The 12,732-nt window shown below is 36.1% G+C and overlaps 1 protein-coding gene, 1 long non-coding RNA gene and 1 pseudogene across 4 annotated transcripts; all 3 read left to right on the top strand.

Annotated features, from left to right (window-relative positions):
* The first annotated feature begins 2,472 nt into the window (after positions 1-2,472).
* Positions 2,473-3,015, top strand: LOC103956467. Its single transcript, XR_668496.2, has 2 exons — positions 2,473-2,684; positions 2,788-3,015. It is a non-coding gene; the product is annotated as an uncharacterized LOC103956467 (long non-coding RNA).
* Positions 3,016-6,631: 3,616 nt separating this feature from the next.
* Positions 6,632-8,821, top strand: LOC108867963 (annotated as a pseudogene).
* Positions 8,822-9,177: 356 nt separating this feature from the next.
* On the top strand, positions 9,178-12,638 carry LOC103956474 (peptidyl-prolyl cis-trans isomerase CYP40). 3 transcript variants are annotated; one of them, XR_668497.3, is made up of 10 exons: positions 9,186-9,589; positions 9,792-10,292; positions 10,389-10,476; positions 10,556-10,608; positions 11,055-11,159; positions 11,244-11,319; positions 11,710-11,747; positions 11,850-11,918; positions 11,994-12,093; positions 12,367-12,638. XR_668497.3 is itself a non-coding variant. In XM_009368484.3 (9 exons), exons 1-8 carry the CDS (start codon positions 9,419-9,421, stop codon positions 11,901-11,903), a joined length of 1,086 nt encoding a protein of 361 aa, XP_009366759.1. In that variant the 5' UTR covers positions 9,189-9,418; the 3' UTR covers positions 11,904-11,918; positions 12,367-12,638. The 3 variants fall into 3 exon arrangements, 1 of the variants encoding a protein (XP_009366759.1); XM_009368484.3 differs by lacking the exon at positions 11,994-12,093 and having other exon boundaries at positions 9,189-9,589; XR_007255096.1 differs by lacking the exons at positions 10,556-10,608; positions 11,850-11,918; positions 11,994-12,093; positions 12,367-12,638 and having other exon boundaries at positions 9,178-9,589.
* The last annotated feature ends 94 nt before the right edge of the window (positions 12,639-12,732 follow it).

Genomic DNA, 12,732 nt, shown 5'->3' with positions numbered 1-12,732 from the left:
TGGACTTGGTGTTTTTGTTTTGCACTCCCATATCTGTTTTTGCAAATTTGTTTTTTTTACCATCGTCTAAAGGTTACTTTTGTAAAAATTCAATCGACGTTAAGATCGTTTAGTCATTCACATGTATAATAATTAGACGGCTATGGTAATAAATAACATTCTTATGATGAACTGTCGATTTCTTTGATTCATATTAATTATTAAAAAATATCCAAATATATTTTCCGAAAATGATATTTAAACGACGATAAAGAGAATATACAGTTCCTTGTACGGTGAAATGAAATAATGTTAAAGGGGAAGGAGGGCTTTCCTACCCACTTGAAACTAGAAAGGCCCTAGTTGGTCATTATATCTTTAACCAAACATTTAATGGTTAAAATTTTCGGAGTATAAAATACCCCAAAATATAATAAAATATCCCCAAATTAGAATTCTTTGGTATGATGCATATATATCTAGTGTGACAAAATAATTGAAGTCATATTCGCCTAGAAAATCAAGTCATTAACCAATGAAAACGACATGTAACTAAAAACCTCAAAACGTTAAATCTTTGAAATGCATTTTTGTAGTGCAACGCATGCGCAGAATCACTGTTTAATTTCACAGATAAATGACCTTATCAACTCCACTAGTGGTCCACTACATGTTTCCAAAACAATTTACTTTCCTCATTAATTTTTAGTATTTTTCTACAAATAATGCTTGCCTCCACCAATGTATTAAAAGCGTGAAATATGGGCGAGGCGTCTGAGGGATAGTCGGTTTAGGTGTGAGGTGTGAGGCATGAGGTGAAGCCTCACAGGACTTAAATTTTTTAATATATGCACTGAACATACACATATATTATTATTAAATAAAAAAAAATTATTAATCAATAATCACCCTGAGCACACACATATATTATAAATATATATACACATATATATACATATACATATATATATATATATATATATATAATAGAGGATGAAAACACAATGAGCACATATATAACAAAGCACACAAATAGCACACATATATAAAAAAATAAAAATCAGAAAAAAAAAAAAAGAAAAAAAAAAGCAGAGAGACAATAGTGCAAGAAGAGGTATTGGGAGTTAAAAAAAAAAAAAAAAACCAAACAAAGATGCCTGAACGCCCTAAGGCACACCTCCGCTGCCTAGGCGGCTCCAGCAATGTCTTCCGCCCACTCCCTCAAAACAAAGGCGGCAATCCTCTTGCCCAACCTCAAAGGCCGCCTAGGCGCGCCTTGAGGCGAGTCTTTTAAAACATTGGGCTCCACAAATTGTGAAGAAATTGCACATGGCGCTTTATTGCAGGTGTAGAATAATTATACTTATACATCTGGTACAAGTTGGATTTTCACTAATCTTCCTCCCGTAACAATTAACAATTTATCTAACTAACGCTATCATTTGTTTAGGAAAAACATTGTGAATTTTTTTTTCTTAAAGCATCTTTAAAGAAGATACCAAAGCTCATACACCAGTTAAATGGCAGCAAAACTCTGTCCAACCGAGCCTTCAGTTTTTTACATGGAGCTGAGTCAACTAAAAGCAAAGCTCTTTGCTGGCATTCATGACAATAGCTGCCAAATTGATTTAATAATTTTTTTAATGGGTGCATTTTGCTCACCATTATAACTATAGTGTATGTTCACCATACACCTCACAGTAAATGATACTTTTTCAATTTTGAAAAAAATTAACCAAGGTTAAGTGAAATGACACATGTTAGATGATTAGGTGTATGGTGAGCATACACCAAAGTTTAGGGTGGTGTGCAAAAATGCTCCCTTTTTAATAGGTGTGATGCAATTCATAATAAATGTTGTTGTGTGTCAAGTATTTGATTGGTTGTCCTAATAATTGAACCACACAAAGAAATGAAAAAAATTATAGAATGACATTTTTATTTAGAGAAATGTTAAGAAGACTCTCTTAAAGTGAGACTCTTCATAAACTCTCCATCACCTCATGTTTTTTGCTCAATATTTTATAATGTTGGCACGGTAATTATGTAAAAAATATGAGATGATGGAGACTTTCACTTTTGAGAAAGTATCCTTAACATTTCTCTTTCTCTTTTATTTAACATATCGGTTGAAGCAAAGAATTGTACAAAATATCAAATTCCACATACGCTATTACGCTTATGATCAGAAATTTTATATTATAAATCGCGGTAAAGATTCTTTCTAAAAATTTATTTATTGCAAAATTTATGAAAAGGACGAATCCGTTTTGGCACCATCGTCCTATGTATGAATAAGACTTGGCTGCTAAACATTTCAGCAGAAGATCATGCTTACACTCAATTCCGAATGAACATGTGTTCAAATTTTGATTTTTTTTAATTAAATTTGAACACGTGTCTACTCAGGATTGGGTCTAATAAAAAGCGCAGTAGCGTCCCCTGTATTATGCTTCATTGTTTTCAAAGCAGTCAGAGTTAGCCATGGCAAATTCGACAAGTGCGTTCACGTGATTCAAAACTCGAAGCCATTTTTAACATTTATATTTTCTTTTATTCCATCTCTCTTTTTTTCTCAGTAGAGAATATTCAGAAGCCAGAGAGATCAGATCATACATGGAGCCTCCACCAGCACAAGCCATAGATACTTCCACCAACAATTTCCAGATAGAAGAAGATGAGCAGGACAAAGTCATCGACGATTGGTAATCAACAAATTAATTTCTTGTTAAATATTTGTCTTTTTTTTTATGGGTTAATTAGCTTGTCATTTGTAATTTTTATGTAATTTTGTGTTTGGATGCGCAGTTGTTCCTGCTTTTATGACTGCACAGAGACCTGCTTTGATTACTTATTCTGTAATCTCTGTTAGATGAATCATGAGAGACTAAAAATTTTACTTAATTATGTTGTATTAGTAATTTAGTGCTTTTACATTGGCCATCTACAGAAGAATCATCTTCTGTGTTTTGTTACAGTTTACAATTTTGATGTTACTATATTGTCAGGGTTATATGATATTATGATTTGACTTAATATTAGTTTTTCGATTTAATTTATTGCGAAAATTGTTTACTTCTGGACTATGATGATCACCATCTCAAAACTAGCTGGCGTTCTTGGTCTGTGTTTGTGAAATTTGGATAGTTCTCTGCAAATTTTAGACATTGAAACATGATAATAAAACATACATAAACATACATCTAGGATTCGGGATCATGACCGATTTTGCTTGGGTCGTTAGCCCCATCTTCGTTTGTCAGGATCTTGAATAAGGTTGGCTTGCCATGTCCATGAGTTGATGCAAGTGAGTGAGAAGTGTGAGGGGATGATGCGAGGGCTATGTGTAGCAGCGTCTCTCTCTTTTCCCTTTCCTTCCTTCTGTTATGTCATTGTCTCCTGATGGCTAATTAGCATATTCCATTTTCATACTAGTTGTGGAGACAAATAAAGTCTGAAAAAGGACTCAATACTATGTGTCACGAAGAATCAGAAAACCCTAGAAAATCATAATCACATAAAAAAAATTCAAACGTGTTGACGACTTGTTACCAATTTGTTATCTCCCTAACATTATTCTTTTCATAATTTCATTTAGGTCAAAACCGATGAATTAAACAGACAAAATACACTAGAAAAATGAAACGAACAAAATTTAAATCAAGCCTATCAAGGTATAAAATCAGGGCATTATGGAGGTTGACGATGAAGGTTTGTGGAGCTATTTGACGGTTGATGGAATTGACCTTAGTGAGAGAGTGAAATTAGGAATGATTGGGAGACAATTAACAGAGCCATATCAAGCAAATTAATTAACCAAAAAAGAATAAAATCAAGCACGATTAGCTCTATGGTTTGATTCTAGGAAGGCCATTGCAACACTTAATAGAACCTATTCGGACTCCTCGTCAATAGGTTTGATTGCGGATGATGTGTTGATGATGACACCCTCCTTCTTTATGGTGAATTTTATTCATGTTTCTTGTTTATGTAATGGGGCTGTCCATTGTCTAGCAAAGTTTACTTTGAACAGTAGCAATAATTTCGTTGGATTGAGAAGCCTCCTATTCTTATTCAGGATCCCCTCCTCTAAGACATATGTAACTCTTTATGAGTTGTTTTAAATCAATACAACGCTTTCCCTTCAAAAAGAAAAAAAAAAAAAAAAAAGAAGCAAGATTAGCTCAATCTCGGCAGATATTGGTCAAGTAAAAAGAAAGAATCTATGAAGTGACCAAATTTAGCACTCTCTTCATGATTTCATTTTAATTAATTCTGAAAAAGCTACTCAGTATTACGGTCTGGTGATATTTCTATTCATTTGTAAGTGAGAAGTCTTAGGTTCGAATATTGTGGATATCGAATTTGATACCAAATTAGGTTGCCCATTGTGTGGTTTAGCCAAACTCTCCCATCCTCTTAGTGTAAAATATATCATTGTATTAAAAAAAATCTTGAAAAAAAAATCATTGTAATCCAAATCTATGTTCACAAAAGTTTCTCCTTATTTGTAACGTTCAAATGAGTCTTGCACTATTGCTCTGGTAACTTTTTGAGTACAACGATTTTTTACACTGAGGGGAGGGGGAAGTTCGGATAAGTCACACAATGGGGAACTTAATTTGGTATCGAATTCGCTATCCACGAGATTTGAACCTAAAACCTCTCACTTTCAACTAAAGATGAATACCACCAAACTGTAGTATAGAGTGACTATTGCTCTGGTAACTTTGTTTTCACAAAGCCTAATTGGAAGCTTAATTACAGTGCTATTAGATTGCATGTCCGGGATTTTTCACCTTCACTGATTGTCTTTAAGGTGCCTGATAGAATTGGCTTTTTCTGTCACATATGTGCGTAGTTGAGATAAAATAAGACATTATTAAGAACGTACATAGCGTATGTATGTGAGTACGTATGTCAAATGTAACTAAAAAGGACTTCAACCCTAGCTTGGTTCCACCCCCGGCAAATGATGGCTCAAGCCTCAAGGGAACTTCAACCCTAGCTTTATTAGATAAATAGGTATCTCTGTTACATGTTTACTCACAGGCGCCAATAAGTATTACCGTAATGATCATCTCCACTTGTATGTAAGAAGTTTTAAGTTCAAATCTTGTTAACAGCGAATTTGAAACTAGTTTTTATTCCCTCACCCCTTGGTTTAAAAATATAAATGTATCAAAAAACACTCTCACAGGCATGGATACACAAACACAGGCATGGACTCCACATTCCAATCAGTCTGTTCCTCTTCCAACTGACCTATATTCTATTCCAAATTCCCACTTGCATATTGCTGGTGGTACTTGATCTCCAAAGTCCACCCCCCTTTTCTTCCTGCTAGCTGCTTCCATATAGATCCATTTCTCTATAGATTATTTATGTATATAAATGCCACCACTTTCGGCATTTAAATTTTCCTTCGTATAAAATGCCCTCCTACTCTAACGCTATACTTATCTCCAACCCTCTAGGTAAATATAGCCAACACTTGGACCCAAAAATCTCTAGGCCGAAGAGTGAGTCGCAACATGCCTTCCGGATTTCGTGAAGCCCAAAATTTCATTGTCGTTGTAATTGTCTTTACTTTGTGGAATAATGTTTTAGATTCGATTTACATAAATTAATATGATATATGTTATATCATGAATTTGATACCTCATTGCAAATTGCAATGACATAACTTTGTTTAGTGTATAATTTGCTTTGCTGTGAAAGTATTTTTGTAAATATCATATCATTTGTCGAGAAAAAAACATTAAGAAATTTAACTCGAGTATAAAAACTTTCTACGACTAAAATATATCATCTTACCACTTAGAGGAGAAATGTTTTAGTGTGCCAGAAACACGTCTTTGTACACTAAGTCTCATAATACAAGTGGTTGAAATTTTTTTTTCAAGTATCCAATCACTTATTCTACTATAAAACTTAATATACCTAATCGTGTTCCTGACAAACTGAAAAATCTCTCTACTCAGAGCAATATAAATAGTCCTAATCTAGCCGCATGCCTTCTTAATCCCATTAATAACACAAATGCAGTTCTACCAAACACAACTGAATAAAAGACAAATCTAGTGCCTCTATCACTGTCACATCATGAGCTCGACTCCGTCGTAGCACGATATTGTCCTCTTTGGGCCTCGACCACGCCCTCACAGTTTTGTTTCTGGGAACTCACGCAAGCAGAACTTCCCAGTAGATCACCTATCCTGAGAATGCTTTGGCCCATTTCTTGCATAACTTCAGAGTTCCTATGGAACCCGAAGCCAGTGAGCTCCCAAAATACCTCATGCTATATGGAGGTGAGCATGTACATATAAGGTATAGAGAATCCACTCTCTGGACGATATAGGATCTAACAATCACTCTCCCCAGAGAATATAATTAACTGCATCCGCACAATTTCATGCACTTTTCCTTTCAGTCTTTGACACCCTGTATAAATATTAAATATACTGCTTCTAGACTCAAGTACTCACTACTCACTAAAATTTGGACTGTCACAAAGTATTAGTGACAGCTTAATTAGAGAATTAATCTATTCGTAGTCCAGAAAATGGAGCACAAACTTTCCTTTGTTATTACCTTGTTTTGCCCTCTTGTACTTAAGCCCTGATCTTGTGTCCTGCTGTCAGCTTGATTTTTTAAGTTCTATGATTCAACATGTCCCACCCTGACCAAGATTGTTCAGTCCGGAGTTCGGTCGGCTATTGCAAATGATCGTAGGATTTCTTCCTCATCTTTTGAGGCTTCACTTCCATGATTGCTTTGTTAATATATTAATTTGACTTTAATCATTTCTTATTCTTTACGTCTAAGTCTCGGGTGCAGTTTTTGACTCTCTAAAATATCATCATACAAGACGTTTTTTCTCGGATGCAGTCGATGATAGTTATGTTAGTCTAATTAAGCATTAGAAGTTTTCTCTATACAACACATCTTTTTGTTAAAGAAAAATTTTTTTTAGCGATATATAATATGTAAATAATGTATCAATAATATGCATAAGCTTTGCTAGTGACATGTTATCTACTAATAATATCAACCATTTATTGACACTATATTATCGGTGCGTTCTTTAATAAAAAACGAACGTCTTATTTAAAGAGAAGAACTCGTATAAGCTTAAGCATGATATGATTATTAGTTGTGGTTTATTATATGAGCCAAATTAAATTGACAGGAAACCTGATTTGTTCCATTTTGTTGGAGGTAGGGATGTGACGCATCATTGCCTACTTGATGATACCAGCAGTTTTAAGGAGGAGGAAAATGCAGCACCCAACAAAAATTCGGACCTGGCTTCTCTGTCCTCCCACTTCTTATGCATTCTCATCCCTCTTATTTGTGCTGTCACGATTAAACCACGTCAACATTTTATATTACTATTTCTTTTTGTCTTATTATCTCTATGAAAAAAACAATATAAAATATTGATGTGACTTAATCGTGACCGCACTAAATAGAAAAAGATGAGAGTGTATGAGAAGTAAGAGAGCAGAGAAGCCGGGTCCCAAAAATTCAGCCAGAGGTTTTGAGGTGATTGGCACAATCAATTCAAAGGTTAGGGAAGCCTGTCCATCCACTGGTTCTTGCACTGGCATAATCACTTTTGTATCAAGAGCAGCTGTTTATTTTGTAAGAAGCTCGTTCATATGGTAACCCCAAGTAGTTGTTGTGCATGAACGGTCTCCTGCGCGCGTGTTAATGATTGATTCCAACAGTCTTCTATTTTTGTTATTTGTTAGAGCGGAGGCCCATATATTGGCCAGTACCCTTGGCTCATAGAGATGGCACAACAGCAAGTGAAGATGCAGCTAATGAACGATTGCCATCCCCCTTTGAGCCCTCGGAAAACATCACTGCAAAGTTCACGGCCAAAGGGCTAGAGATGTAGTTGTGCTCTGATCAGGTTTGCTTCCCATATCATATATATCTACTTCTTAAAAGAATCTTATATATTACAGGAATATATCCTTATCTCATAACCATATAACACTCATAATGTAACTTGATCGTAATAAATAATGTTTCAGCATGATGCAGGGTTTTACTCAAAGTTTACCCTACTTTAGAGTTTTTCTTTGTTATTGCTCTCAGGCTCGTAGAAATCTCAAGACCAACCATGTTATAACGATCCTTTAATTTTATATTATGTACTTCGGCTGATTAATTACAAAGCTGAACAAACCATATACTCGCAGGTGCACATACGCATCATATTGGGTTTGCTCAATGCTTCACTTTCAAGACAAGACTAAACTAATGAAAATAGTTTGAAAACTTTGAGTTTTAATGAAAATGATAAAACTGTGTTGTAAGTGGATAGTACCTAGGATTGACTTTTTAGAGTAAAAATATAATTTTTCGTTAAAATAAACAGTACTGAGAGGTTTTGTGTTTGTCTTAAATGTATGGACCATGGTGGTGCCCCAAAATGTCAGAAAACTATGTTTACTAGTATCTAGTGAGAAAGCTACAGCCTATATCCTTGTCGGTAATAAAAAAAAAATTATGCTTATCATTGTTACCAAGGTGTCATGCTAAAAGTTAACAATGGTTAACTTAATAGTTGGACGAATCAAAGTGTTAATGATGAAACAATTTGCAACATGCGTGTTTCTGCCTGCTACTAAAAGATAAGGGCTAAATTGTTACAATATAATAATGTATAATCAGTTTTTTTTTGGCTTATTTTTTGCAATTTCCAAACTCAAACTTAATATCAATTTTCTTCTAAAACAAAAATAGCGTTATTTTACATTTTGAAACTCAATTCCTCTTTATTTTGGCTTTTTTTTTATTTGTCTATGAGGTTAAATTTATTGATGTGACGTCCATGTAGCAAAAAAGCAATAAAAATATGACCGATTTCAACTCTAGAATTAACACAAATACGAGGCAAATATAAACGATTAAGCTTAAACACAATACAATTAAACCCGAACACGATCCATTGCCAATTTGCCACCCGACTAACTAATCATGTCAACGTGAAGCACACTACTAGTTGACAGTTCTGTAGAATCTGATCTGTACAGTGAGTTGCACCCAAATCTTTTCTCCTATTTCTCTCTTGTCAACCAAGACACCGTCCCGTTGTCAGAGTCAGTGTCAGTCCACATCTTAACCTGCCGACACGTCCCGAGCAGCCCTCAAAACCTCCAAACATATACAGACAAATCAAAACGCACCGCACGCACCGGCGCACATTAGCACCAGGCACTGATGACTCAACGAGACAGAGACATTACACACCCATAGTGTAGACGGCTGTGGACTGTGAAGGCGACCTGGTCTCACTGAGTCACCGACTCTTGCGCCGAGCTCTAACCAGTTCAAATTTTGTAAAAGCGGGATTAGGGTTTTGATTTTCATTCCCCTTTTCCAGTTTTTTATTTAAGTTAAGTTTCTTCTGGGTTATTCACAAATGGGGAGGCCAAGGTGCTACTTCGACATATCCATTGGAGGAGAGCTAGAAGGAAGAGTAGTGGTGGAGCTCTACAATGATATTGTCCCCAAAACAGCTGAGAATTTCAGAGCTCTCTGCACTGGTGAGTTGGGCATTGCCCCCCACACCAGTGCTCCTCTGCACTACAAGGTCTCTCTCTCTCTCTCTCTCTTCAAAAGATTCAATTTTTGTTTTTGGGTTTTCGTTTTCTCATCGTTACATTGTTGGGTTTTGTGTTTTTTCATTGTTTAATTGCTGGTTTTTTGTCTAATTTCTGTGTGCATTTGCAAGAATGTCCAATCTTGTCAGTGGGGTTGACTAGCAATAAGAATTGCATTGCATTTGGTTGCAGGGTGTTTGTTTCCACCGCGTTATCAAAGGCTTTATGATTCAAGGTGGAGACATTTCGGCTGGAAATGGCAGTGGGGGAGAGTCGATTTACGGGTTGAAGTTTGAAGATGAAAACTTTGATATAAAGCATGAGAGAAAAGGAATGTTGTCCATGGCTAATAAAGGCCCTGACACCAATGGCTCTCAGTTTTTCATTACCACCACTCGGACTTCTCATCTTGATGGAAAGCATGTTGCGTTTGGGAAGGTCATCAAGGGCATGGGTGTGGTTCGTTCAGTTGAGCATGTGAACACGAAGGACGGAGACTTGCCTATCCAGGAAGTCGTTATTGCGGACTGTGGGCAGCTTCCTGAGGGAGCAGATGATGGGGTGTGTAACTTCTTCAAAGATGGTGATGTTTATCCTGATTGGCCTGCTGATCTTGATACAAAACCAGAGGACATTTCTTGGTGGATCACGGCTGTGGACACTATTAAGGCCATTGGAAACGAACAGTTCAAGGTAATGAGGTATCTAATTTAATATCACAACTATGGTAAATCATGTCATACATTTCATTCACTAATACCAATAGCATGATTTTTAATCTTTATACAGAAGCAAGACTACAAGATGGCCCTTCGAAAGTATCGCAAGGCTTTGCGCTACGTGGATATATGCTGGGAGCTGGAAGAAATAGATGAAGGTAAGCCAGTTGCTTTGCACTATAGGGTGTCCCTTACTTTCTTTGATCATCTTACGAGTTTATCTTTGTGATTAAACAGAGACGAGCTCCTCTTTGCGGAAGACAAAGTCCCAGATACTTACTAATAGCTCAGTAAGACTTTTCATTTATCAAATTTGAAAGCACCTGAATTTAAATGAAATTCTATAGGAAACCCTCTTGAAATGAAAACAAAATTACTTGTCTGGGACTCTGGATAAGTAAACCAATTTCAGTTAAGTAGGGTAAATGACAATTTGCTGAATTATCGTTATGGCGAAAGTGTACATTTATCAGTGGTAGTGATTGACATCGAAATTGTATAACAGTAACTTAATCATACTTAAATTAAGCCTGTTGGACAAAATGAAAAGTACTGTTGCTTCTGAGTTTCTGTGAAGAGTCCGTGAGATGAGTGATACCTAAAAGACAACTATGAATATAGCAGTTGGGCCTCGCTCTTTTCAATGTTAATACTTCTCTGAAGACTAACTTGATTATACTCAGGAGAAAGATATTTCCCTTTATCCAATTGATAGATAGGTGAGTTTTCTGTTCAGGCTTGCAGGTTGAAATTAGGAGACCTAGAAGGAGCATTGTTGGACACAGACTTTGCATTGCGTGATTGGGAAGATAATGTGAAGGCTTTGTTTCGCCAAGGCCAGGTAATAATCTTTAATTGGCAAGAATTCATAATGCCCTCTGGCTGCTGTTTATGATCTAACTTTTGTGCATCTTGCTGGCTGCAGACCTATATGGCACTCAATGACATTGATGCTGCAGTTGAAAGCTTCAAGAAGGCACTGGATTTGGAACCAAATGATGGTCAGTGGTGTTACATAATTTACCTAACTTCATACTGGAAAATAGGCTCTTTTATGAACTAGGTTATTCTTTCTTTTAATTGGTAATGTTTGCCAAGGTTGGGCTTCCTGAGATCAGAGAGCTGTTACATTATTGCCGTGCCAATCTTGAAGTGCTTTATATGTTATTGTCTTTCAGATTTGTAGTTAAAGTAAAGTTGCATATTTTTTCCCAAACGGCAAATCAGATTTTGTGGGAACCTCAATGGACATTAACTGGACCGTGGTTGGTTTGTGACTAGCTGCTGCGAATAATCAAACCCCTATGCTTTCGTAGTTGATTTCCTAGACCAACTATACATTATACAATCAATGATAGCTTCCTGACCTTTCATGATTTTATTTTGCTCAGGAGGAATTAAGAAAGAGCTTCTGGTTGCTAAAAAGAAGGTTAGTGAGCTTCATGTGTTCTATATTTTTTTGCCAAACAATGGATGCTTGCTTTGTTTCCTTCCCTTTTCCATAAGACTTGAAAGTAAAAAATTTGCACAGGTTGCTAATAGGTCCGAGCAAGAAAAGAAAGCATATTCCAGAATGTTTCACTGATTAAGCAGTCACATGGTAAGTTTGTTTCTATCAGTATTGCTTTGTTATCAACCAATTTTGGGGCTGAATGTTTGTTCATGCTATGCACAGAGGTTGCACATAGTACGGATAAATTTTGATTCCTTCTGCACTGTCAACTGGTTTAAAGCTATTCTGTTAAAACTCTTAGTTGGCCCCTAGGATACATCAGGTACCATCAATCTTTTGCCCATTTGTCATATTGTAAATGCCCAGACTCTTGTAGGCAACGCTTAATGTTTGTGGTATTCCCGATGGGATACCTATGTCCTTCTGAAAGATTATTAACTTTCTTTCATGATCTTATCGATCTAATCGTTTGTTGGTTTTTGTAGTTGTAACAGTAATGATTAAACTCCATTTTGAAATGCTCTAAAAAAGAACCCAATTTTGAAATAGCTTAATATCTTTGCTCGACTTTTAACGGAGCTTGCTCGTTTTTCAGGCCCTGTAGGAAGGCCAAGACAACTAGCAGAAGACTAGAGGGAAAATCAGAATACTCTAGCTTAAATCAAATTTTGTTCCAACTGCATTCACCTTTTGTTAGACTAGCACATACGACTTTATTGCTCTTCGAAACTTGATTGCTAGTCTCTGAATTCCTACGAAATCATCCGAACAGCCCTTTTATCTTTCTTACAAAAAATTGTCTTATTTTTTGCAATACAGATGGTTTGTTGTTTGCAGATAACTTTTTATTGTTGATGCTTCTAGATCTTCGGTTTCTCTGATTTGTCTTGGCCATTGCCTTGTTCCGAGCTTGAGGGAGCGTATTCTCTCTGGCGTTCACTTGGCCTCCCGTCCTGATTCT

This window comes from the organism of the source record quoted next, unplaced genomic scaffold (genome assembly GCF_019419815.1).
Source record: "Pyrus x bretschneideri cultivar Hongxiangsu unplaced genomic scaffold, Pyrus_bretschneideri_v1 Contig8, whole genome shotgun sequence".
Classification (NCBI taxonomy): Eukaryota; Viridiplantae; Streptophyta; class Magnoliopsida; order Rosales; family Rosaceae; genus Pyrus; species Pyrus x bretschneideri.
The sequence above is the reverse complement of the archived record's forward strand: the minus strand, read 5'-3'. Positions and strand labels throughout refer to the sequence as shown.

Excerpts from the sequence above, each read along its gene's own strand:
- LOC103956474 (XM_009368484.3), top strand. The coding sequence starts at position 9,419 with ATGGGGAGGCCAAGGTGCTACTTCGACATATCCATTGGAGGAGAGCTA. Across the intron at positions 11,160-11,243 it reads CTTTGTTTCGCCAAGGCCAG|ACCTATATGGCACTCAATGA; the intron begins GTAATAATCTTT and ends TGCTGGCTGCAG. Across the intron at positions 11,748-11,849 it reads TTCTGGTTGCTAAAAAGAAG|GTTGCTAATAGGTCCGAGCA; the intron begins GTTAGTGAGCTT and ends AAATTTGCACAG.